We start from the raw sequence: 24,731 nt of genomic DNA on the forward strand, positions 1-24,731 counted from the left end.
GTAGTTGATGTACAACTTTCAACACATCCCTCCTCTGGGACACCTACTGTACCTGTGTGCCAAGTTTCAGCCAGATTTACTGTAGAATTCCTCAGATATTAAAGGGTACTTTATTCAATTCAATACAGTCAATACAATAGAATTATGTCAATTTTCAAAAATTCATTAAAAATCATCCTGAGTAGTTGATGTACAACTTTCAACACATCCCTCCTCTGGGACACCTACTGTACCTTTGTGCCAAGTTTCAGCCAGATTTACTGTAGAATTCCTCAGAAATTAAAGGGTACTTGTATCCAATGCAGTCGGCCAATAAACTACAATTATGTCAATTTTCAAAAATTCATTAAAAATCATCCTGAGTAGTTGATGTACAACTTTCAACACATCCCTCCTCTGGGACACCTCCTGTACCTGTGTGCCAAGTTTCAGCCAGATTTACTGTAGAATTCCTCAGATATTAAAGGGTACTTGTATTAAATTTCACCGTCAAATTAATAAAGCTTCTCTGGTTCTGATTTTTCTGTAGAATATGTATATTTTGGGCATAAATAAAATTACATTGAGGTGCAGAATAGCTTTCCAAAAGCTAATTTTGATAGTCTTTAATTACTCATTTTAATGTCAGATCCTTTAATCTGAGTTGCACAGTGGCATGGTGTTTAGCACTGTTGCCCCATAGCAAGAATGTTGTCAGTTCAATTCCACCATCATGCTGTTTTCTTTCTGTCTGGAGTTTGCATATTCTCCACATGTTTGCATGTGTTCTCTCTGGGTACTCTGGCTTCCTCCCACTGTCCAAAGATATGTGTGGAATTGATTAATCTAAGTTATAGGTGTGAGTGCTAATGGTTTTCTGTCCCTGTGTGTTTGCCCTGCGCCAGACTTGACCTGTCCAGGGTGTACCTCGCCTCTCGCCCTATGACAGCGACCTCACGCAAGCCTTTAGAGGACAAACGCAAGTGAATAGATGGATGTTTCAATGTAGTTGGTACATTATGACAAAAATGATACACTTTACTTAATTACTTAAGAATTGATTATCACAGTGGCAATTATCAGAATCGTTAAAATTCTGAAGTGATTAAAAATTTGACTTGGTCTTCTCATTTGCATTCTATTTTTTATCCTATTGTATATTTTATTCTATTTTTTCTAATATATGTAGTATTTTATTCTATTCTACTTTGTATATTTCTGTACAGTATTTTATTCTTATTGTATTCCAATTTTGGTATATAACTTTTGCACTGTCCACTTCCTGCTGTGACAAAACAATTTTCCCACGTGTTGGAATAATAAAGGTTATCATATCTTATCTCTTTTTTCTCATTGTTTTCTGTTTTTAATGTTGGTTGATTTTACACTGTAATACTAAAATGTACAGCATTGCTGAGTATCAAAATATTTTAGTTTTACTCACATTTTTCAACATTTAGCTTTCTAGGAGACTTTCTTTTAAAATTTATTTTCACAATAATAGTGAGGACCAGTTGTCAATGTTTTTCAAAAGTCCTACACACACTTTCCTATACTCAACCAATGTGTTATCATCTTCCAAAAATACTTCAACAAACCTGTATAATTTTTCCATAACACCAATTAACAAAATCACAAAACAGTTGCTCAAGAGTATTCACCCATCAGTGAAGTATGAAGGTTATTATACCATAATGGAACTTTACCAAAAAAAGACATTAATTATTTTGTCTAATTCATTTAAAATATCCATCCATCCATCCATCCTCATCCGCTTTATCCGAGGCCGGGTCGCGGGGGCAGCAGCCTAAGCAAAGAGGCCCAGACCTCCCTCTCCCCAGCCACCTCCTCCAGCTTGTCCGGGGGAATACCAAGGCGTTCCCAGGCCAGCCGAGAGATATAATCTCTCCAGCGTGTCCTGGGTCTGCCCCGGGGCCTCCTCCCGGTGGGACATGCCTGGAACACCTCACCCAGGAGGCGCCCAGGAGGCAGCCTTGTCAGATGCCCGAACCACCTCAGCTGGCTCCTTTCGATGTGGAGCAGCAGCGGCTCTACTCTGAGCCCCTCCCGGATGGCCGAACTTCTCACCCTATCTCTAAGAGAGAGGCCAGCCACCCTTCGGAGGAAGCTCATTTCTGCCGCTTGTATCCGCGATCTCGTTCTTTCGGTCACTACCCACAGCTCGTGGCCATAGGTGAGGGTAGGGACGTAGATCGACCGGTAAATTGAGAGCTTCGCTTTTACACTCAGCTCTCTCTTCACCACGACGGGCCGGTGCAGCGTCTGCATTACTGCAGCCGCAGCCCCAATCCGTCTGTCGATCTCCGGCTCCCTTCTCCCATCACTCGCGAACAAGACCCCGAGATACTTGAACTCCTCCACTTGGGGCAGGAACTCATCCCCGACCCGGAGTGGGCACTCCACCCTTTTATTATTTTATTTCAAATATCTTTAAATGCAATGTATTTAATTATTTTTTTAAGTGTCAAAAATATTTTTTCAATGTGACACTAAGTACTTTTACAAGTTTCAACCGTTTATCTACTGAAATGTCCATTTTAAAAACCTTTCATGGGTATTTTTGGGTTTAAGTACAATTGATGCATCAATGGGTTCGTTTTTTATGTGCCTGTAATACATTTTTGCGTTGCTTAATTGAACATCGAAAGTCAAAGGTCATCTGTAAACACTATTTATGTGTAACTAATATCAATTATCCAAATGATTAAAATTGAACAGGCAAGTATTAACATTTCTAAATCGCGCATTATTTTACTTTTCTGAAATGCGTCCGAGGATATCCGGTGACTATTGATCCGGGACACTGATTAAGGGTGAAGGTGATAGTAGCCTATAGCCCAATGAGTCAAGTACTTGCGGTGGCGGTGTGATGCGTGCACATGCTTCAACAACTGTAGGAACTACGGAATTACAATTTTACTTGACAGTCTTAAATACACTACGTTTGTAAACTTGGAAAAGTTACGAGTTCCCGTGGTTCTGCAACAGACAATAATGAGCTACGCAAAACGACAGATAAGGTAAGCATGCAATTAGCTTAAGCCACAAGTCATTACGTTTGCCTTATTGACAAAAAATTTTATGAAGTTTTCCTTATGGCTTTTTGCTTCATATGTTATTTGCTTCCTATTACTGTTTTCTAAGTTAAATTTGGTTTTAACGTGTTTTTAAGTACTATGTATTTAGGTAGGGACACATTACGTAATAGATGTGGTATGACCACGTGATGCTCTCGGTAGCTCCTATAAACAAACAACCACTTTTAAACAACTTTGTTAGAAATAAATTTGATATTAATACATAATTTAATAACTTTTCCTATGTAGGCTTATTTCCTTGAACCCGAAACACAAATCATAAGACTGTTGCTTTGTCCATATCTTTGACTGTAATGGTGCGTTAACAATAATATGATTAGTCTGTTTCCATCCGAGACCATTTCGCTCACCCCAGTGGTTTTAAATAGGTCATTTCGAGTAATACAGGAAATATGTAAATATAACAAGTGCATGACAAAAACTGAAAATGTTATTGTTTGGCAAATACATTGAAGCCTTTGTTTTTTAATTTCTTATTTGTGTTACAGAACCTCCACATTTTCATCCTTTGGAAAGGCAAGTTTTATCCTTAAACAATATTTAGAAGTTATATTGTGTAAAAAAATTGAAATATAATTTTATAGTTGTATAGTTCTCTCTATTTTATTTAATTGTTTTTTACTTGCATTTACAGACACCGTGGCTCAGGGGGTTGGGAAGCGTATCTGTAACCGGAAGGTCGCCGGTTCAATCCCCGGGCTCTCTGTCCTGGTCGTTGTGTCCTTGGGCAAGACACTTTACCCTACCGCCTACTGGTGTTGGCCAGAGGGGCCGATGGCGCGATATGGCAGCCTCACTTCTGTCAGTCTGCCCCAGGGCAGCTGTGGCTACAACCGTAGCTTGCCTCCACCAGTGTGTGAATGTGAGAGTGAATGAATAGTGGCATTGTAAAGCGCTTTGGGTGCCTTGAAAAGCGCTATATAAATCCAATCCATTATTATTAGTGGTTAATAATAACACCTAACATGAGACATATTGCATTAATGGATGGAGGCACAAAAAACATAAACCGTTGTTTTTTGAAGGGCAAATCAAAATCACAGCTTTATTTGTTGGTCACAGAAAATGAGCATACTAAACTAAACTTGGAAAATATAAACTCACACTTTGCAGAGAGGCACACAAGGAAACACACAGCTTGAGGGACGACACGACACTGACTCAGAGAGCTTTGAGTACTCTGGTTGAGCAGAAAAGCAATATATATAAATCAGTCCATTTATCATCTATATGTGTGTGTGTGTGTGTGTGTGTGTGTGTATCAATCAATCAATCTTTATTTATAAAGCACTTTTCATACAAAGATGTAGCACAAAGTGCTTTACATGGTTAAAAGCAGCCCACCCTGCCCTCCAACTCACCCCCCACACTCTCATTAACATAAAGGAAGTAAATTACTTGTATTATGTCCACACTGCAGAATACAATATTTTCATATAAAAGCCATATAAATATATATAAGGCTTCACAACACTGTGGTGTTCAACAAACATTGCTTCTTTACTCTACTAAAGAACTTGCTGTGACAACATGCAATACAGAGTAGTTGATTTCACATTTCTATTATACAGTTTCCATGCCTTTTTGCATAGGTTATATAAACATCTATTAAATTTGTAATATAGAGTAAGCTCTATGCTAAACCTTTTAAAATAAAACATGTAGTTCTTGTTTTACCTTACTATACTCATGAGTTAATAATTATTTCACACTCAGGATGAAGGAAACACTGGCGACGAAACATTGGAGATGTGTCCATCTGCAATGGAAGGAAATGAATCTCTCCATTTGCTCAAACAGGTTGGAATTATTTATTACATTAATTATAACTACTTTTACTCTATGAAAACAATGTCTCTATTTAAAAGTTATTTCTTTGTTTGACAAATAAAATGATATTCAAAGGATGTTGTGGAGGAGAGTGATGACAATGGCATTGTCCAAAACATTTCTCCTGAATTGAAACAACCCGGTGTGTCTCCATCACAATCGTCTACATCCCTCGAAAAGGTAAAGTATTTTCCACATAACATTTCTGTCATGAAATTACATCACCTATTTTTAATAAAGTCTTTCTGATGCATTATAGGACTGGAGTAGAAATTCATCAAACACAAGTGACAGTAGTAATGCTGAAGAGGAATTCTACAAATGCTCTTTGCCACAGCAGCCATGCTTTTTTTTCATTGATCAGAAAGACTGGCAAGACATAAAAAAACACAGAAAGGGAGGCTTTTCAAAAGTATGCAGTGGACTAATGTTGTAGCCACTGGCATTAAGTCAGTACACCCATTTTGCAGTTTTGGATTTAAGAGGCATACCATCAAGACCAGTCAGTCACATTCTAAGACGGCTGTATTCTCATGTACGGGATACTGCCGTTTTAAGGATTGTCCAGTGACTGTGAAAGTGGAGGTTAAAGATGAAAAAACCCTGAAGGCTGATGTGCTTTTCCAAGGAGGTGAGGTGTGCCACAACACAAAGGAAATAAAAACAAGACCTGTGCGTGGACAGTCCAGAGATGTTTTAGCAGAAAAACTTGAAACCAAATTGCCAAGAAGTCTTTATCTGGATTCTCTAAATCTAATACCAGAAAAAGCTTTCCAAGCAGGGTGTCGGGATGAGGCTCCATCTAAAGATGTCTTGAAAAATATTGCCTTGTCCCACAGAAAAAAACAGAGACCTCATTTAAATGAGATGACCAGTCTGCAAATGTTAATAGACAGACAGCAAGGACTTCCAAACGAAGTCCTTCAGAGAGTGCTCCTGCATCCAAAAGGTATAATGCTGTGGTCCACAAAAACACTTTCAGTGTTTTACCAGCGGTGCAAAGACGACATAGTATATTTTGATGCAACAGGAAGCATTATCTCTAAAGACAATGCTTCTGCTAATCCGTACTATGTGTATGAAGTGATAGTTAGAAATCCCTTCAAGGGATCATCACCTCTACCAACAGCAACTTTTGTAACATGTGACCATACCACTGCCTCTGTTACATATTTTCTACAAGCATTTCAAACAGAGCTTACACGAATGTATGGAAGCAGGGCAAACAAAAGGCCAGTAATGATCATATGTGATGGCTCACTGGTGCTTCTCCAGTCCATTGCTGTAACATTCTGCAGAGCAAGTTTGGAAGACCTTTTGGAGCAATACTTCCAGGTTATCACAGGACAGTTAGACACGGATAACTTCAACATACCCATTCTCCACCGGTGTTTGAGTCACATCATGAAGAACGCAAAGGATCTTTGCAAAAAGAGGTATTTGTGCTCGAGTCTGTGAGTACGATTGTTATTTTTCTGTTTTAAGTATTTCTCCGGTGTTAGTGTACTTGCCCTTGTAGTTATTGTTGACTTTCTAATTCATGTCTATTATAATTATATTTTGCAATTGTTTTTTCTGCTAATGATTAGACTTTGTGTTTAGTATGCATATTGTTTATATGCTTTTTTTCACTATAGACTACAGAAACACTACAAATTTGGCATGCACGTTTTTGGATTACTGGCCTGTTCTTCAAACTTGAAAGACATGGATGGCATCATTATAAGTGCAACAGTTGTTTTCAAAAGTCCATGCAGTGGACCAGAAGTGAAAAAACACCTGCAGAACCTCAAAATGCTGATCGATCAGACGGGGAATGGGGATGCTGAAGAAACAGACATCATTCCAGAGGATTATAAGGTAATTTTAAAATTCATCTTGGATTTCAATGTTTCAGATATTAATTGTGTTCATGATGTAGTGTGACACCAATAACATCGTTTTGTAGTATATTTATGTGTTTTTAAAAACGATTAAGACTTTCTTTAAAACTCAAAAGACATTGTAATCATATGATATTTCAATTTTTATTTCAGACAGATATTGTTCATTCATCACTTAAAAAGCACTTTGTCGAAGTAATTGCCAGTGCCCACCTTGATGTGACTGGACCACTGAATGTGTACTATGCACCAGCATTCATTTCAAGTATTTCAAAGTACTTTCTACCACATGCTACCTTGTGGTCAGGAATGCTGCTTGGTATGTCTTGTTTTGGTCAATCAACACTTATATGTTGTTATTTATGTGCTTTATTGATTAAAAATTCTGTCTTTTCTTTAGGAGACCTTGGACGGCATGGGAAAGGCTCAGCGTATCGCTTTCTCAGTAAACGGTACAATCATGTGTCGAAGTTTAAGAAGCAGGTAGAATAAGTTAATACAGTAAAAGAAACATTATGCTGAATTCGGCCAAAGTGTAAATGATGTAATTAACATTTTCAGAACTACACTGAAGACAATCGAACGCAAGGGATAATGGAAAAAAGTCAATGGGACCTGAAAAGGATTCGCTTTGAACGAAGGCGTCTCACTAGACTAAATGACTTTGTGCAAATATATCAAAGGAAACATGATGCTCTTCTCCGAGAATATGGCGATGTAGGCAAAAAAAGGATGAAGGTGAGGTTTAAATAGGATAATTTAAATTTTGGGACAGATTTTGTGCAGTTTTTACACAACAACAGTCATTCGCACTGCTGTTTTTGAATTTATCAAATCTGTAATGTATATTCACATTCACATTAGAAATGTTTTTTTCTTTTTGTGCATTCTTTAGTCTAAAATGTCTTTGGTACTGTCATTGTGACTTTGTGTTATTAACAAACATTTTCTCAAATGCATTACATGTGGTTAGAATGACATTTCAGACGTGATAAATATAGGAGCTTATTAGACTAACAACTGTAATTAAACAAAAGACAGGAAGCATTAAGCATTTTACGGTAACTAAATTTGGGATTACAGTAAATGTCCTTGACGGTTTGCATGTTTGTAATCTTTTAAACATGAAGATCAGATCTAAAAAGTATTGTTAATTATTTAAAAATTATACTTTTCAGTCTTACCGAGTGGAGACCGAGAAGTGGAAGAAAAAAAGTCGAAAACGAAAAGGCTTCTATGTAACTCCTCTGATGGGAAAACGAGTCAAACAGGTAAGGTATCATCATTTTTTCTATCATCTATGCATGTCACTAAAACATTTTCTATTAGAAAGGTTGTGTGTTCTAATCAAATTTAAATGTGTACTTTGCTTTTCTTTTTTTTACAATTGTTCAATTAGTTATGTAAAAAATACTGTAATCTTACTGTAATTCTCTTTATGCTCCTGTGATTTAATTCATTTTATGCATATTTATGAAAGTAAATAACGATGTTAACTATACATAAATGTACAGTAATTATAACTCATCTATGTGTTAAAAATGTTTTGTATACATCAAATAACCATGTTAAGTCCCATAATACATTTTCTAATTAAAAACATCATTAGTCTTTCACAGCTTTTAGGAAAACTTTGTTAATGAAAATCTTGATATTGTACACTCCACACATGGCAACAGCTACCCATAAAATACTTGATGTTAGTGAAATAATTATCATTATTGTTAGTTATTGCTGTTGTAGAAGACCATTTATATCACTTAAAATTTTGTTTGGAAAATGCAGTAACATATAAACACAGACAAAGACTGTATATTGTCTAAACCTATGTATGTATTAGAGATCAAGAATAATTTAAGTTCTGCTAAAGACATACATTGTCATGTGTGTTCTGTAATTAATCTGTGTTCTTCCATGTAAAGTAGTAATTATATTATTTTTATAAGGATCATCAAGAAGAACCACCACACTCAGATGTGCCCACAGAGCAGACTGAAGCTGTCACTAAACAGGTTTGATATATACATACACAACACCCAGCACGCCCCTGCGGGCGGTTATTTATTTATTTTTTTTTTGTATCCTTCAAGCTCGGGTCCTCTACCAGAGGCCTGGGAGCTTGAGGGTCCTGCGCAGTATCTTAGCTGTTCCCAGGACTGCGCTCTTCTGGACAGAGATCTCCGATGTTGTTCCCGGGATCTGCTGGAGCCACTCGCCTAGCTTGGGAGTCACCGCACCTAGTGCTCCGATTACCACGGGGACCACCGTTACCTTCACCCTCCACATCCTCTCGAGCTCTTCTCTGAGCCCTTGGTATTTCTCCAGCTTCTCGTGGTCCTTCTTCCTGATATTGCTGTCATTCGGAACCGCTACATCAATCACTACGGCCATCTTCTTCTGTTTGTCTACCACCACTATGTCCGGTTGGTTAGCCACCACCATTTTGTCCGTCTGTATCTGGAAGTCCCACAGGATCTTAGCTCGGTCATTCTCCACCACCCTTGGGGGCATCTCCCATTTTGACCTCGGGACTTCCAGGTTATACTCGGCACAGATGTTCCTGTACACTATGCCGGCCACTTGGTTATGGCGTTCCATGTATGTCTTGCCTGCTAGCATCTTGCACCCTGCTGTTACGGTGTGTTCACACCGAACGCGATGGACGCGAATAAAACGCCCCAAACGCCCCTAATTTGACGCGTGTACATTCGCGTCTCAACGCGTGTCCAAGAAAGATCCATCGCGCGTCAAAATTTTTTGACGCGCGTGAACCGGAAATGTGGGAGGAATGTGGGAGGGAGTTGTGCCAGACCGGTATCTTTGCAAGATGGCAGCTATCGAGCTAGCGCTTGAAGAGAGAGTCTCCCTTCTCTATGTACTGTGGAGAGCAGAGCAGCAGCGTAAAAGACGTCCTCGCCGTACCTGGGTCCATCAGGTCCTCCAGAGGCATGAGCAGTTTGGTGAGTTTCACCACTTGCTCCAGGAGCTGCGCCTGGATGACGGCCGATTCCAGCGCTATCACCGTCGGCCAGTTTGAGGACCTGCTTTCCCTCGTCGGTCCCAGCATCGCCCGCCTAGACACCAACTACAGACGCTCAATCCCACCTGCAGAGCGCCTGTCCGTCTGCCTGAGGTTAGTAAAACTATTTAATACGGTAGTCCTTTATTGATATCTGTGCTAATATGCTAATCCATCCAGTTATACACTGCTAACATGGATGTGCTATGCTAACAGTGAATGCTGTCGGTGTTTACTGAAAGCAAACTGTGGTACAGAGACGACTCTTTATAATATTTCTAGTGATACTCAGAAGCTCTCATCAAGTCCCGATTTAATTCGATTTATGCTGTTATCAGTGTTTGCATGATAGCATGGCTGTGGTGTCACATCAATGTATGCGCTCGGTGTTTGCTGATATCAAACTGTAGCATTAGGACCACTGAGTTAACCTTTGTAGTGATACTCACTCCTTTTTATTTAGACCTGGTTTGATTCTGGGATAGTTGAATATTTGTATATAATCCCTGCAGCTGTCAGACTCTATAGCAGGGGTCACAGCCTTTATTAAAACAGAGTTAGATAAAACTGTGAACAGTTTGGTTCATCTCTAGTTACATGGTTCTATCTTGATAAGCTGTCTTATCACAGATTAATTTTTCAAAAATATTAATGATTTAAGCAAGGAAAGGGCTACATGTCAACACACAACTCTTTATTTCTATTAATGTCTTACTTCATTCCTACCTGATTGACATGTTTAGGAATTATGAGTGATTGGCTCACTGTAGTTGTGAAAGTTGCTACCAATCAAATTATGATATGTTAAAGTTAAAACAAAACACAACTGTTTTAGATATTATCTAATATACATTTTGTAATTATCCTTATAATTACAAAATGTTTTATGTAAGATTTAAGTTTTGTGATTTATATCTGACATCACAAAAGTATTTTGGAATTTGAATAATGTATTTTGTAACTGCAGTACACATAATACTGATTTTGAACAATTTTGTCCAGGTTCCTTGTCACCGGGGACTCCTTCAGGACCATCGCGTTCAGTTTCAGAGTCGGTGTGTCCACGGTGAGCCAGATCACCCCCCAGGCAGCGACGTCCATCTGGGACTGTCTAGTGGACGACTTCATGGCTGTGCCTTCACCTGGAGACTGGCGCTCCATCACAGAGGGATTCCAGGAGCGCTGGAACTTTCCTCTGTGCTGTGCAGCTCTGGATGGGAAGCACATCCAGACAAAGGCACCCCATATATCATATAGGAGACACACACATTGATATACACTAAATATTCATTTCATTTCTTTTTTGTGGTGCCCAAATTGATGCACCTGCTTGATTTTGTTTAAACAATTATTGCACACTTTCTGTAAATCCAGTAAACTTCTTTTCACTTCTCAAATATCACTGTGTGTGTCTCCTGTATGATATTTAACTGACATTTTTTATTGTAACAACCAACAATTTATACAGGAAAATGTCTATTAACAAGGTTGCCCAAACTTCTGCATCCCACTGTATCAGTATATTTTGTCATTAGTATAATATGAAATAAATTCTACATGTGTCAAGTTGTGTGCCAACATTTGCTGTGTAGTAGAACTGAGACATTAGTCATTATAAACATTTATTTGAAATAATATTAAAAGTCTCAAACAGAAAAACATTAAACATAAATATATAAAATATAAGAATTTACAGAGAGACAGGAATAAAAAGGACCAGCTGCTCTCCAGAGCAGGAACAAGGCTGAGGAGGAAATGCTCCATTGGAGACTGGTGTGGCCTCTTCAGGGACTCCAGGGTGGCCAGCTCCACCGCCGATGGACCGTCCTGGGACCCGTCCCTCATCTGCCTCGGAGCCGTCCTCCTCTGTGGGCCTGTAAAACAGCACAAAACACAAAGAAATGAGAAGGCTGCTACTAGATTTTAATTTCAACATTGAAAAAAAAAAAAAAACAATAACAGGATATAATCAGATTGGTTGTAGATATTTAGTAAAGGTGATCACAAGGGAATCCCACCGACTAAAAAGGTATCAGTGCTTGCTGTACATATCTGTGGGTGCAGCAGCAGGAGCTCAGGGACTGGGGATGCTCTGCTGCAGAATCAGTTGGTTCTATCAATACAGTATTAAATGTTAACAGGTTGGATATAATAATCGTAGAGTAGACAGTGGTCCCTCATTTATTGCAGGGGTTCTCAGAATAACTAGCCCCTGGTCACAGTTCTCACAATTGATTCTCAAAGTGCAAACCTTTGTAGATTGCAAAACGTAAAAGTATTATTATGCCGCGGTTTGTCTTCATCTGCCCGCCACTTTCGTGCGCCTTTTTCCCTCACGGTGCAGGTGTCTATTTCCGAATGAGGCTCATAGTTATGGGTGTTTTTGTGCTGTTTTTTCTATTGGACGCGATGGTTATCAAAACCAAACGTGATAAATTTGGCAAGCGCAGGAGATTTGTCAATCAGGCTGCAGAATGCAATGCTGTACTGTGCAATAAAAAATCAGCGAAAAAGCAAAGCAGTGACGGATGATCAGCGGGACCACTGTGTGCTGTTTATTAATAAACAATAAAATATATTCCTAAATGACAACATGCATAAAAGCAGAACGGTATTTGTACGTCAGTGGGAAAATAGCGGTGGCTTGCTAGCTTTTGTGCGGCTTCCCCGGGTCAGTGAAAACTTTCAAAAGAGAAATGAATGAACTTACCAGGTTGCCCGATCTCTTCACATATCTTCCTCCAAGCTCGGTCCTTTTTATTCCTGTCTCGGTACTGAAAGCAGCTGGTGTTGTACAGCTCCGAGTTGTTTGCTACCGCATTGATTAGCCTTCCCCTCCATTGAAGTATGAAAGGCTTTGGCTGGATCTGCCCCTTTGACCTAGGTAACAGCCACGTCACCAGGCTCCTGATTGGTTGTCGCGGCGCGATTTGACGCTGGAGTTCAGATTTTTCCAACTCGAGCGGTAGACGCGAAACGCGCGTATGCACAAAATGCAACACAAAAACTCACGCGCGTGGTTTTATTCGCGAGTCAAACGCGCCAGACGCGCTACACTGACGCGCGTTTCACGCGTTTTGGCGTTTTCGCGACGCAAATCTGCTTCCGAATTTTCGCGGGACCCGCAATCGCGCGTCATCGCGCCTTTCCATTGACTTTACATGTAAACCTGACGCTCTATTCGCGTCCATCGCGTTCGGTGTGAACACACCGTTATGTGCTGGATTGTCTCTGGGGCATCTTTACACAGCCTGCACCTGGGGTCTTGCCTGGTGTAATAGACCCCAGCCTCTATGGATCTTGTACTCAGAGCTTGTTCTTGTGCTGCCATGATTAGTGCCTCTGTGCTGTCTTTCAGTCCAGCTTTGTCCAGCCACTGGTAGGATTTCTGGATATCAGCCACCTCCTCTATCTGCCGGTGGTACATACCGTGCAGGGGCCTGTGCTTCCATGATGGTTCCTCGTCTCCCTCCTCTTTCTTGGGTTTCTGCTGCCTGAGGTATTCACTGAGCACTCGGTCAGTTGGGGCCATCTTCCCAATGTATTCTTGGATGTTCGTTGTCTCATCCTGGACTGTGGTGCTGACACTCACCAGTCCCCGGCCCCCTTCCTTCCGCTTAGCGTACAGCCTCAGGGTACTGGACTTGGGGTGAAACCCTCCATGCATGGTAAGGAGCTTTCTTGTCTTTATGTCAGTGGCTTCTATCTCCTCCTTTGGCCAGCCTATTACCCCAGCAGGGTACCTGATCACGGGCAGGGCGTACGTGTTGATGGCCCGGATCTTGTTCTTACCATTCAGCTGACTCCTCAGGACTTGCCTGACCCTCTGCAGGTACTTGGTGGTTGCAGCTTTTCTAGCGGCCTCTTCATGGTTCCCATTTGCCTGCGGGATCCCCAGGTACTTGTAACTGTCCCCTATGTCTGCAATGTTGCCTTCTGGTAGTTCAATCCCCTCAGTTCTGACTACCTTCCCTCTCTTTGTTACCATTCGTTACCATATATATATGTATTTATATAAATTATTTAATTGTATCAAAGAAACTATTATTATAATTACTGATTTTACTTTACTTTATTTTATTTTTTTTTGTAAACACTAACACTTAATTATCATTTTAAAGATGTTGCTAGTAAATATTTATTAAGGGAACCTTCTAAAAGAAAAGCAAGCTTGCTTTTCATTTAAATACTTTGAAAGTAGTTCTCCCGGATGCTCCTCGAAGAAGCCTTGAAAACAACAACACCAATGGCCAAATTACATCCCTGAACAGTGACAATATATTTTTGTTTTTAATCATTGGCTATAGATATAAATATTGTATCTCTGTACTCATATTCTCATAACCTACAGATGACGATATGAATGAAAAAAATTTAATTTTACAATTCATCACCCATTAAAAAATGTGGCCGCTGATGTTTTTAATTTTTCATATCACAGTCAGTGATCCATATTTTGCTTCATTGATTATTACTTGTTGACAATCGTTCATATTTTTGATCCGATAATCTTGAAGGCCAGCCATAATACTGATTCATATCATGACTTATGTTCGTTGGTTCCTTTGTTCTTCGAGCAACTTAAAAGATCGAGTTAATTGGGTCGTCAAGAAGTCACTTCTTTTTCTAAGAATAATGTCAGTCAGTAGTATTCGCGTAAAAATGATTGAAAAAGTCCGGTCATGAAAGGCATTTAAACTGTTGGATTGATTGCTCAATACTGTTTAAAAAAAAAAAAGCAAGACATTTTAATATCTATCTATCGATCTATCGATCGATAGATAGATATACATAGAGAATGAGAGAGAGAGAGAGAGAGAGAGAGAGAGAGAGAGAGAGAGAGATAAATATGTGAGTGTGTGTTTTTAAATTTTAATGTTATTATGTGAGAACAATGAAAATTTGGATCTAATAGCACTAGTTCATGCTTTCTAATACAGCAGGTAATACAAAGAAAGGATGGCTGGCATCTATAGTAGTTTTGCCTAATCTAATTTTGAAATACATTGTTGTTGAGCTATACTTGGCCTTGAATAATATGTTTATTACAATCTCTGTATTCATCTTACTTAAATTTTTTATAATGTTATGAATTCTATATTTACTTTGTTATTTAAATTTTTTTGTTTTTCATTTTGAAAATTTTCTCACAAGGATGAAGAAGAACAAGCAGCAACACAAAAAAGGATAATGTCAGCACATCTCACGCAAGATGTAAACATTTCAGTGTGGATTGCTGATCTCTGCAAGTTTCAAGTGGACGCTGTTGTCAATGCAGCAAATACCATGTTACAACATTGTGGTGGGCTGGCATTGGCGATCTCAGAATGTGGTGGGACAAAAATACAGAAAGAGAGCAATAATTACATAGCAGAAAACGGACCTCTGCGGACTGGAGAAGCTATTGTAACAAGTGCTGGGAACCTGTCTTGCCAAAAAATTATTCACGTAGTGGGACCATGTCTGCAAAGCAAACCATCAGCCAAAGATGTCACACAAGCAAAACCAATGTTGCGACAGGCCATAATCAGTGTTTTGCAAAAGGCCGAGGAGCACAAAATGTGTTCTATTGCAATTCCAGCAGTAAGTTCAGGAATATACAACTTTCCTGCCAGGGAATGTGCTGATGTGATTGTTCAAACAATCTATGACCATGTAAAAAATAAGACTAAAAAATCAGCACCATTTACAATAAATCTTGTGGACAAGGAGGAAAAAAATGCAAAGGAACTGGAGAGGGCGTGCAAAGAACTGTTGAAGGACCCATTTCCAAACAGTGAAGGACAAGGAAATCAGAATGAGGATCCAACTCCAACTTCCATAAGTCAGGTGATCATGGTTTTTGTGATATTAAGGTTTTAATTATGGTAATGTATTTTTGATTTATATCAATTTGAAAATATTAAATGCAAGGCAAAAATTACACTTTAAAACAGTGAATTAGAATATAGTAGCACACCACACATATTAAACAATATTTAAATGGTAATGTGTTTTAATTTATGATAGAGCACAGACGATATAGAACGATGCGATGTGTGAAACACCTCCAGAAAAGTACAGGAGGAAAAGGGCAACACATTGGATAAATTACAGGTAAATCAATGTGTATTATACTGTCTTTAGCTTCAATGAAATCACAACAAAAAGTCATAACATCATGATCACTAGAGTTGCTGCTATGTCATTCAGACACAGTTCGGAAACATGCAGAGGGTTACATGAGAATAACATGTGTGTAGGGTAATTTCCAATAAACCAAGTTCAAAAAAGGAGAGTCTATGGCTGACGCGTGTTCCTGGTTTCCAAAAGAAATGCTTCCAGTTGCATTATGATTTGAAGACTGTTTATTTATTACAAACTGAAGATGTAACAATGAACTCCTTCCTAAAAAAGCATGAAAGTTCCAAAAAATAGCAGTTATCCATAACTAGCTGTGCACACGGTCAGAAAACCGTGAGACTCCTAACCTCTATGTCCATGCTCCTCCCCTTCCCTCTCACACACTCACACAGGGTTTCATGCTACTATTGCACTTACATACTTAGTGAGAGGTACCCCCTTTTAGGTTCCAATCCCAAAACAGTGATTTAAAATTACTTTATGTAAACACATATATTTTCACATTTATTAATCCTGAAAAGATGACTTATGTAATGAATCTATGAATTATAAAACAAACATGAACTCAATCGTAAATAAAAATATAAAGCAGACGTCTGGCGCTTACAATGTGAATTTTTATGTTTGAAATTTTTGTGCAAAACTAAGGCTTATGTATTCTGTTATGATGAAAACTTTTTCTGTTCCCTTTAAACTATTCATCCTTTTTACAGCTTTTCCAAGCTTATTGATTGTGGTAGGTAGACTGATGTCAAATTGAGTTATTAGTATTCACAAATTAAATTTGAAAGTAACAATCTTGTGCACATCAAACAACTTTTCAATAAATACTTAACTTGTCATAAAAAATGTATTAGGTCTCTATAATGGTATAACACATAGTCATTTATATGTCTTGATGAATTGTCAATCATCCTTTTTATGTCAAACTGAAAAACTTGATTCCATTCATCTGGACGTAGCTTTTTCAGTGGGAGAAAAGTTTCGTCAATCATCCAAGTGACTTCTTCAGTCTAATCTTACTGCAGTTTTCCCCCAAATTATAAAGAGAACATTATCATTCTAAGTTAAACCAGCAAACTGAAGTAATGATCAGTTGCGGGGTGAGTTGCTTCATCATAACTATGCAAATTGGTATGACCATTGATCAAGAACGACTCATCAAAGACCACTAATAAATGCCCATGAGTCAGTATGCAAATGTACATTTTGTAAGATGCGGTACATCTGGAGTTATTTGTGTACTTTTTTGACAATGTCAAAAGCATTACTTACTCTTGTGCCACAAATACAAATACACTGTTTATGTTGCCCATAGGTCACTGCACTGTGGAAAAGACAGGAAACCGAAATTGTTGTTGCTGTGATTCCATCACAAATAAAAGGGAACAACTTTATAGTTCACCACAGCGAGCTGAAATCACTGGAACCTCATCAATGGTTAACAGGCGAGGTACGTGGAAAAGACAGACTACAAAATAAATGAAGCTGTATTTTAATTACTGTGTTACATAACCTTTCAAACCAAAAATTTAATTTCCTGGTGTTTGTTTTGGTTTATTGCTATTCATAGAGCAAAAACATCACTGATCTTAATGCTGTTCCCATATCAACAACACATTTTAGCATCCACGTTACACAGTTGGAATGTTTTTATAGACAGAGCTATTGTTTATACATGCTTTAGTCTTAAATGGATTTGTTACTGTGCTGATGCACTTGAATCTTAAAAGGTTTTATACTGTTGTCAGTCACAACTCCAGATCGCTAACTTTCATGCGTAATGACCAGCATTGCTTTAATTTAAAATAAATAAATAGCCGTAAAAAATTAAAAAATATCTATCAAATTATTTAAAAAAGTGAAATTGTCTAAGACGAACTTTCAGTCTTGAGTCACATTTTGTTATCCAGATTTTCCATGAAAACACAACTAAAGGATTTAATAATGTTCTGTGATATTGTAACTTTGATATTTATTGGAGTATATTGTTTTTTAAATCTGTTTTTATTAAAATGTGAAACGTTAATAAGCACAAAATGTTGCTTCAATCTCCTGTTCATGGCTGACAGGAGTCACCCACAGTGTGGTCTTCGGTTGATATAAACCTTCTGCCTCGATATCTGCTTTGTTGTATTTTCATAATTTGTCTTCTGTGTACTTTGGTTTTATATAGTGTTTATTTGAGTTACTGTTATTATACTGTTAGCTCAATATATTCTTTCCTTTTGTAATGTTTGACATAAACTAGCTATATTTTGATAGAGAAAATCACATATAAAATCAGTCAGCCAATCAATGAAAATGAAAGTGCGTTTGAGTGCTTTAGAGAGTAAAATTCTTACATTGATAGCACTACATTATTAATTAATCATGGATTACATATTTTCTAAAATGTAACATAATTAGCAGTTTAAGTTGACCTCTCTTCATTATTCAATGTTTTTTTTGTACAAGATCATAGAGTGTGCCCTGCATGAAATTGCCGGAAAGTTGGATTTGGGCAGTAAGGTATACATACTGAACCACTACACTGCCGGTGTCATCCTGTTCGGGAAAAGAGAAATGATGAGGAGGCACTGTTTGTCAAAGGTAATAAATACATATACATATTTCAATATAAATATATTTGTATTTTACATTGTGTTAATGCTTTGTTAACAGGTCAACTTTGACAACTACCAGGCAATTGTTTCGTTTGTGAACGTTGGAAATGTTCACTGGAAGTTCCTGGTTAGTACTAACACAAATTTTCCTCCAGAAAATTCATATTTTGAATAAAAAAACGCAATATTATGGAATAATTAGGGTTTTGTTTTTCAAATTATGTACTGTTAGTGCCATAAAATTTCATCCCTGGAAACCTTTTTTACTTTGTGAGACAAATGGATTCATCAAACCCAGATTTGTGGTGTCTTTGATCTCCCACTATGAAGTCCTGCGCGTCAAATGCCAGTATACTGTAATGCTAATTGTTTCCTATCATTTTCCATTAAAAACTGAAATTTACGGTATTCGACTGTAGTAAATCTTGTGTGGACAAATAAGATAATAGCAAATGGAATCTGTAAATCACCTTGACTTGTTGTAATAGGGATTGATGGGGATTGATGTAATAATATCTTTTATAACTGCTTTTCCTGGGCTCATTTTAACAATCAGCTGTAATAACTGATCAAACTAGTTTTATTCAAACCTCTCAAGCATGATAAAAGACATATTTTTATCTGTAATTACTGGCTAGAGAATTAATTGTATTATCTTTTCTGTTACAGTACCTAAGTAAAGCAGACAGCTGTCTTTACCTTGTTGATCCAGCACGCAACAAAAGAGAGCTTGAAGAATCCAAAGTGGCAGCACAAAAATTCAGGTAAATGTTATTTTTCCAAAATTAAAATTAAAAAATTATCATTTACTTTTATAGTTGTGCAGTGTTTTCCAAATTTGTAGGCCAGGCCTTATCGGTGGGCTGGGATGGTAATGTGCCTCAGTAATTACATTTTAGCATGAAAAAGTACAAGTTGGTTGTTAGTTTATTATATTACTTAATATTGTGTTAAATCACAGTATTAAGTAAACTGTATGTGTCCCAATAGTAGATGGGTCAGTCATTGGCCTTAAGAACTTGCTTTAGCAGTTTAGATGCAGCAGCTTGTGTTTGTAATGTGATGGTTGATTTTTGTTTTTTCTTTAATTATATATGACTTTCCCTTTTTTTTTTTCATTGAATTACAGTTTCTTTTATTCTGTGTGTTTTTTGGTGGTGCAGCCATATTGGCGTTGGGACTGTGTAAATAATATCAATAGTGAATTGTGATTACTGTAGATGATTTAATACAGTACTCAAAGCCAGTGCTATTTTAGTTTTTGTCTAAGTGATATCTCTCGACCGTCTTTGTTTCCCATAAATAAAGAATGTGGCATAAAATTAAGCCACATGTTATTCCAAAATGTTTTATAGTAGAGTTTTTTTCAAACTGTGTGTGCTGACATTGAACATTCAAAATAAGGTAATGACCTGCCTGTCTGGCAGCGTGCCGAGCGGGCAGATTTTGTATTCTAGTTCAGAACATTTTTCTGTTTGCCGTCCAGCATTAAAGCTGTACTTAAGTTCAGAATTTTGTTTCCGTGAGTCTGCATTTTCTTAACTTTTCCTGCCTGGACATGATAGTATAACCCTTTCACAGGGAGTTCTTCAAAATGAGGCGTACTGCGATCAACAAGACTGACTGGGTGGATGTCAAGTTAAAAGGAGGAGTTTTGAAACACCCAGTACAGAAGGACACAAATAGCTGCGGTGTGATTGTCATCTTGGTAAAGTAACGAAGACATGAGTTTCAAATAATTTTTGTGCTGATGGTGCATTATAAAATTGTGTCTGCTATAGAAAAGGAATATGACTAAATAATTTTTTAATATTTTGCTATTTACATAGATGGCAAAGGCGTTCATGGAGTCATTTCCCAACATACCAGAAATGACATTTAAAACAACAATTAAAGCAATGGCACAGCAGCGTGAAGCCATTGCTTTAAATATACTGGGAGCCTCAGGTTTGTGAAGTGTTACAGCACAAAGAAATGACTTGATTTAAATATTCATTGTCAATAACAAATTTTACTATGTTTGTACTAGTGTTCGAGGCAGAAAACAATTGCGCCATGTGCTCAACTCCAAAACCACCTTTTCCAGGGCCTTCAATCACCAAATGGGTAAGACGGATTTGTAATTGGGGATATTATTTAACAAAATCTATTGTGTATAGTTGCTTTTGTTATTTGGTTTTTTTGTTTTGAGGAAGAGGGGAAATATAGCCTTAACTAGCATGTAAATTTTTTTTTGGTTTGTGTGTCAGTTATTTAGAATAGTTGATAATGAAAAAATATGCAATACATACTAATGGCAGATTAATAAAGATATTAATGTTAAATCATGTGATTAAATAATTTTTTGTATTTTTGGTTTGTTGAAAATTCACAGATCCAGTGTGACAGCTGTTCAAGGTGGTTTCACACACAGTGCCTGCAGATGAACACTGAGCTGTTTCAGAAGGCAGAGGCTGCAGAATGGGAGTGCGCTCTCTGTGAAAAATAAATACTTGTATTTATTTTATAAAATGTATATAAGGTTGAATAATGTCATGTAAATTATTATTTGTATTGATAGAAACTAAGGAACAGATGTAAATTGTTTTTATACATTTTGTATGTGTACATATGTAGGTTATGTATTTCCGAAATGTAAATAGAGCTTGTTCGTTTAGATTTTGTATTGCATTCTTTTTCATGTTAATAGCTTTTGTAAAAAATTACACTAAGTTTAGAAAATAATGCGATTCTCGCACTTTGGGTTTGTGACACAACATTTTTTGCATTAGTTTTGGTATTTGTTGATTAAGATTACTATTGATCAATGTATGTAATTCTTGTTTTTGCTTTTATTAGTTAGTATTTTTTATTTGGCGATACTTTGTTATGTTCTTCTAATTCTCCCAGACACCTCATAGTTGCTCATTCTTTACTGCTTTGTTTAAATAGATCGTTTCGTGTCACCTACCATTACAATTCATTCCAATTGCCCTTGTTTGTTAATGTGAGGTATACATTCGTCATGTTTCCTGTTTTAAGAGTCTGTTTTCCTTTCTCATGTTCAAGTCTTGGGTGTACCCCTTCATATTTTATGTCATACTGCTGGTCGCCATCATGTTCAGGTCTGTAGTAGTGTTGACATAGTCACAGTAATATTAATAACAGTCGTATTTTACTCTCGCCCATTTCAGGATTAATTACAGTTATTGTAACAAATTGCTTTTGCCTTGTTGTATGTTCAAGTTTCTTCCATCAGCCACAATAAAGGGCTCTCTTTTAATTCAACACAGTTTTGTTGTCCTCTTATGTCCTGCTTTTTAGTCTGCTTTTAAATTAAATCATCTCACCCGCTGTATAGTAAGTAAAACATATTCCATTATAAACCTTGCGGTAATCTTTAAGAAAATATTTTTTAAAATTGAAAAAAATGGAAATATTGTTTCAGAAGACTATTTGTAGTGGATTCATCTTATCAATGAAGTAGAGTTTGTGAGCAAATATTGATGTCTATGTTGTTGTTGGACATCAACTACTCAGGATGATTTTTCATGAATTTTTGAAAATTGACATAATTCTATTGTATTGGCTGTATTGAATTGAATATAAGTTTCCTTTAATATCTGTCATGGTCCTGGGCCATGTGGGCCCAGTATTCTTAGTTCCTTGTATTTTTGTATTTCGTTCCTTATTTAGGCCATGTTTTCTGAGTTGCCCTGTTGTGTTGTTCCCTAAGTGTTTTCCCTTCATGGCTTTTACCCCCTGTGTGCCCCTCTGTGTATCTGTGAGCCCTCGTCTCTCCTTATGTTTTATTCCATGTTTCCCCTGCCCATTATGTCTAAGTTCTCCCCGTGCTCTCTCTCCCCCCTGTGTGCCCTCTATGTATTTATGAGCCCTCGTCTCCCTTTGTGGTTGTTTCATGTTTCCCCAGCCCGTTATGTCTGTGTTTCCCCGTGCTCTCTCTCCTCCTGTCTGAACCTCTGTGCCTGTACATGTCATGTTCAGTTCACCCCGCCCTGTCTCGTTATGATTATCAGTGTCACCTGTGTTCCCCGTGTGTGCCCACTTTCCTCGTTTACCCTCTGTGTATTTCTGTCTGAGTCTCCCTCTGTTCGGCGTCGCGTTCTCCCTCATGCCGTGTGTGGTTCTCCCCATGTCTTCCGGTATATGTTACTTTAGCTTTTCCCAGTTTAGTGTAGTTTTGCATTGCTTTTGTATCAACGTTATTGTTTATCACCTGTCAGCAATAAAGCTGCATTTTGAGTTTATCCCCCGTGTCTGTGAGTTTGCAATTTGGGTCCTCATCCTGCCTGCCACACGGCCGAAACATGACAATATCTGAGGAATTCTACAGTAAATCTGGCTGAAACTTGGCACACAGGTACAGTAGGTGTCCCAGAGGAGGGATGTGTTGAAAGTTGTACATCAACTACTCAGGATGATTTTTAATGAATTTTTGAAAATTGACATAATTGTAGTTTATTGGCCGACTGCATTGAATACAAGTACCCTTTAATATCTGAGGAATTCTACAGTAAATCTGGCTGAAACCTGGCACACAGGTACAGTAGGTGTCCCAGAGGAGGGATGTGTTGAAAGTTGTACATCAACTACTCAGGATGATTTTTCATGAATTTTTGAAAATTGAAATGATTCTATTGTATTGACTGTATTGAATTGAATAAAGTACCCTTTAATATCTGAGGAATTCTACAGTAAATCTGGCTGAAACTTGGCACACAGGTACAGTAGGTGTCCCAGAGGAGGGATGTGTTGAAAGTTGTACATCAACTACTCAGGATGATTTTTAATGAATTTTTGAAAATTGACATAATTGTAGTTTATTGGCCGACTGCATTGGATACAAGTACCCTTTAATTTCTGAGGAATTCTACAGTAAATTTGGATGAAACTTGGCACACAGGTACAGTAGGTGTCCCAGAGGGGGGATGTGTTGAAAGTTGGACATCAACTACTCAGGATGATTTTTAATGAATTTTTGAAAATTGACATAATTGTAGTTTATTGGCCGACTGCATTGGATACAAGTACCCTTTAATTTCTGAGGAATTCTACAGTAAATCGGGCTGAAACCTGGCACACAGGTACAGTAGGTGTCCCAGAGGAGGGATGTGTTGAAAGTTGTACATCAACTACTCAGGATGATTTTTAATGAATTTTTGAAAATTGACATAATTCTATTGTATTGGCTGTATTGCATTGGATACAAGTACCCTTTAATATCTGAGGAATTCTACAGTAAATCTGGCTGAAACTTGGCACACAGGTACAGTAGGTGTCCCAGAGAAAGAATCTGTTGAAAGTTGTAAATCAACTACTCAGGATGATATTTAATGAATTTTTGAAAATTGACATAATTCTACTGTATTGGCCGACTGCATTGGATACAAGTACCCATTAATTTCTGAGGAATTCTACAGTAAATCTGGATGAAACTTGGCACACAGGTACAGTAGGTGTCCCAGAGGGGGGATGTGTTGAAAGTTGTACATCAACTACTCAGGATGATTTTTAATGAATTCTTGAAAATTGACATAATTCTACTGTATTGGCCGACTGCATTGGATACAAGTACCCATTAATTTCTGAGGAATTCTACAGTAAATCTGGCTGAAACCTGGCACACAGGTACAGTAGGTGTCCTAGAGGAGGGATGTGTTGAAAGTTGTACATCAACTACTCAGGATGATTTTTAATGAATTTTTGAAAATTGACATAATTCTATTGTATTGACTGTATTGAATTGAATATAAGTTTCCTTTAATTTCTGAGGAATTCTACAGTAAATCTGGATGAAAATTGGCACACAGGTACAGTAGGTGTCCCAGAGGAGGGATGTGTTGAAAGTTGTACATCAACTACTCAGGATGATTTTTAATGAATTTTTGAAAATTGACATAATTGTAGTTTATTGGCCGACTGCATTGGATACAAGTACCCTTTAATTTCTGAGGAATTCTACAGTAAATTTGGATGAAACTTGGCACACAGGTACAGTAGGTGTCCCAGAGGGGGGATGTGTTGAAAGTTGGACATCAACTACTCAGGATGATTTTTAATGAATTTTTGAAAATTGACACAATTGTAGTGTATTGGCTGTATTAGATTGAATAAATGTTTCCATTAATTTCTGAGGAATTCTACAGTAAATTTGGATGAAACTTGGCACACA

General features: G+C 37.7%; 2 protein-coding genes and 1 long non-coding RNA gene across 3 annotated transcripts in view; 2 read left to right on the forward strand and 1 right to left on the reverse strand.

Moving 5' to 3' along the window:
- Positions 1-24,731, forward strand: part of LOC308384238 (CMP-N-acetylneuraminate-beta-galactosamide-alpha-2,3-sialyltransferase 1-like) — a gene marked incomplete at its 5' end in the record, with an annotated part of 34,140 nt that overhangs the window by 2,890 nt on the left and 6,519 nt on the right. The window lies entirely within an intron of this gene.
- LOC308384240 (uncharacterized protein) lies at positions 9,635-11,290 on the forward strand. Its single transcript, XM_080862704.1, has 2 exons — positions 9,635-9,944; positions 10,833-11,290. The coding sequence occupies exons 1-2, from the start codon at positions 9,685-9,687 to the stop codon at positions 11,101-11,103; spliced, it is 531 nt and encodes a 176-aa protein (XP_080718830.1). The 5' UTR covers positions 9,635-9,684; the 3' UTR covers positions 11,104-11,290.
- LOC308384241 lies at positions 11,440-13,040 on the reverse strand. Its single transcript, XR_013969286.1, has 2 exons — positions 12,541-13,040; positions 11,440-11,704 (listed from the first exon to the last, which is right to left on the reverse strand). It is a non-coding gene; the product is annotated as an uncharacterized lncRNA (long non-coding RNA).

The sequence above is a fragment of the Rhamphochromis sp. 'chilingali' genome, assembly GCF_963969265.1.
Source record: "Rhamphochromis sp. 'chilingali' genome assembly, chromosome: 17".
Taxonomy (NCBI): domain Eukaryota; kingdom Metazoa; phylum Chordata; class Actinopteri; order Cichliformes; family Cichlidae; genus Rhamphochromis; species Rhamphochromis sp. 'chilingali'.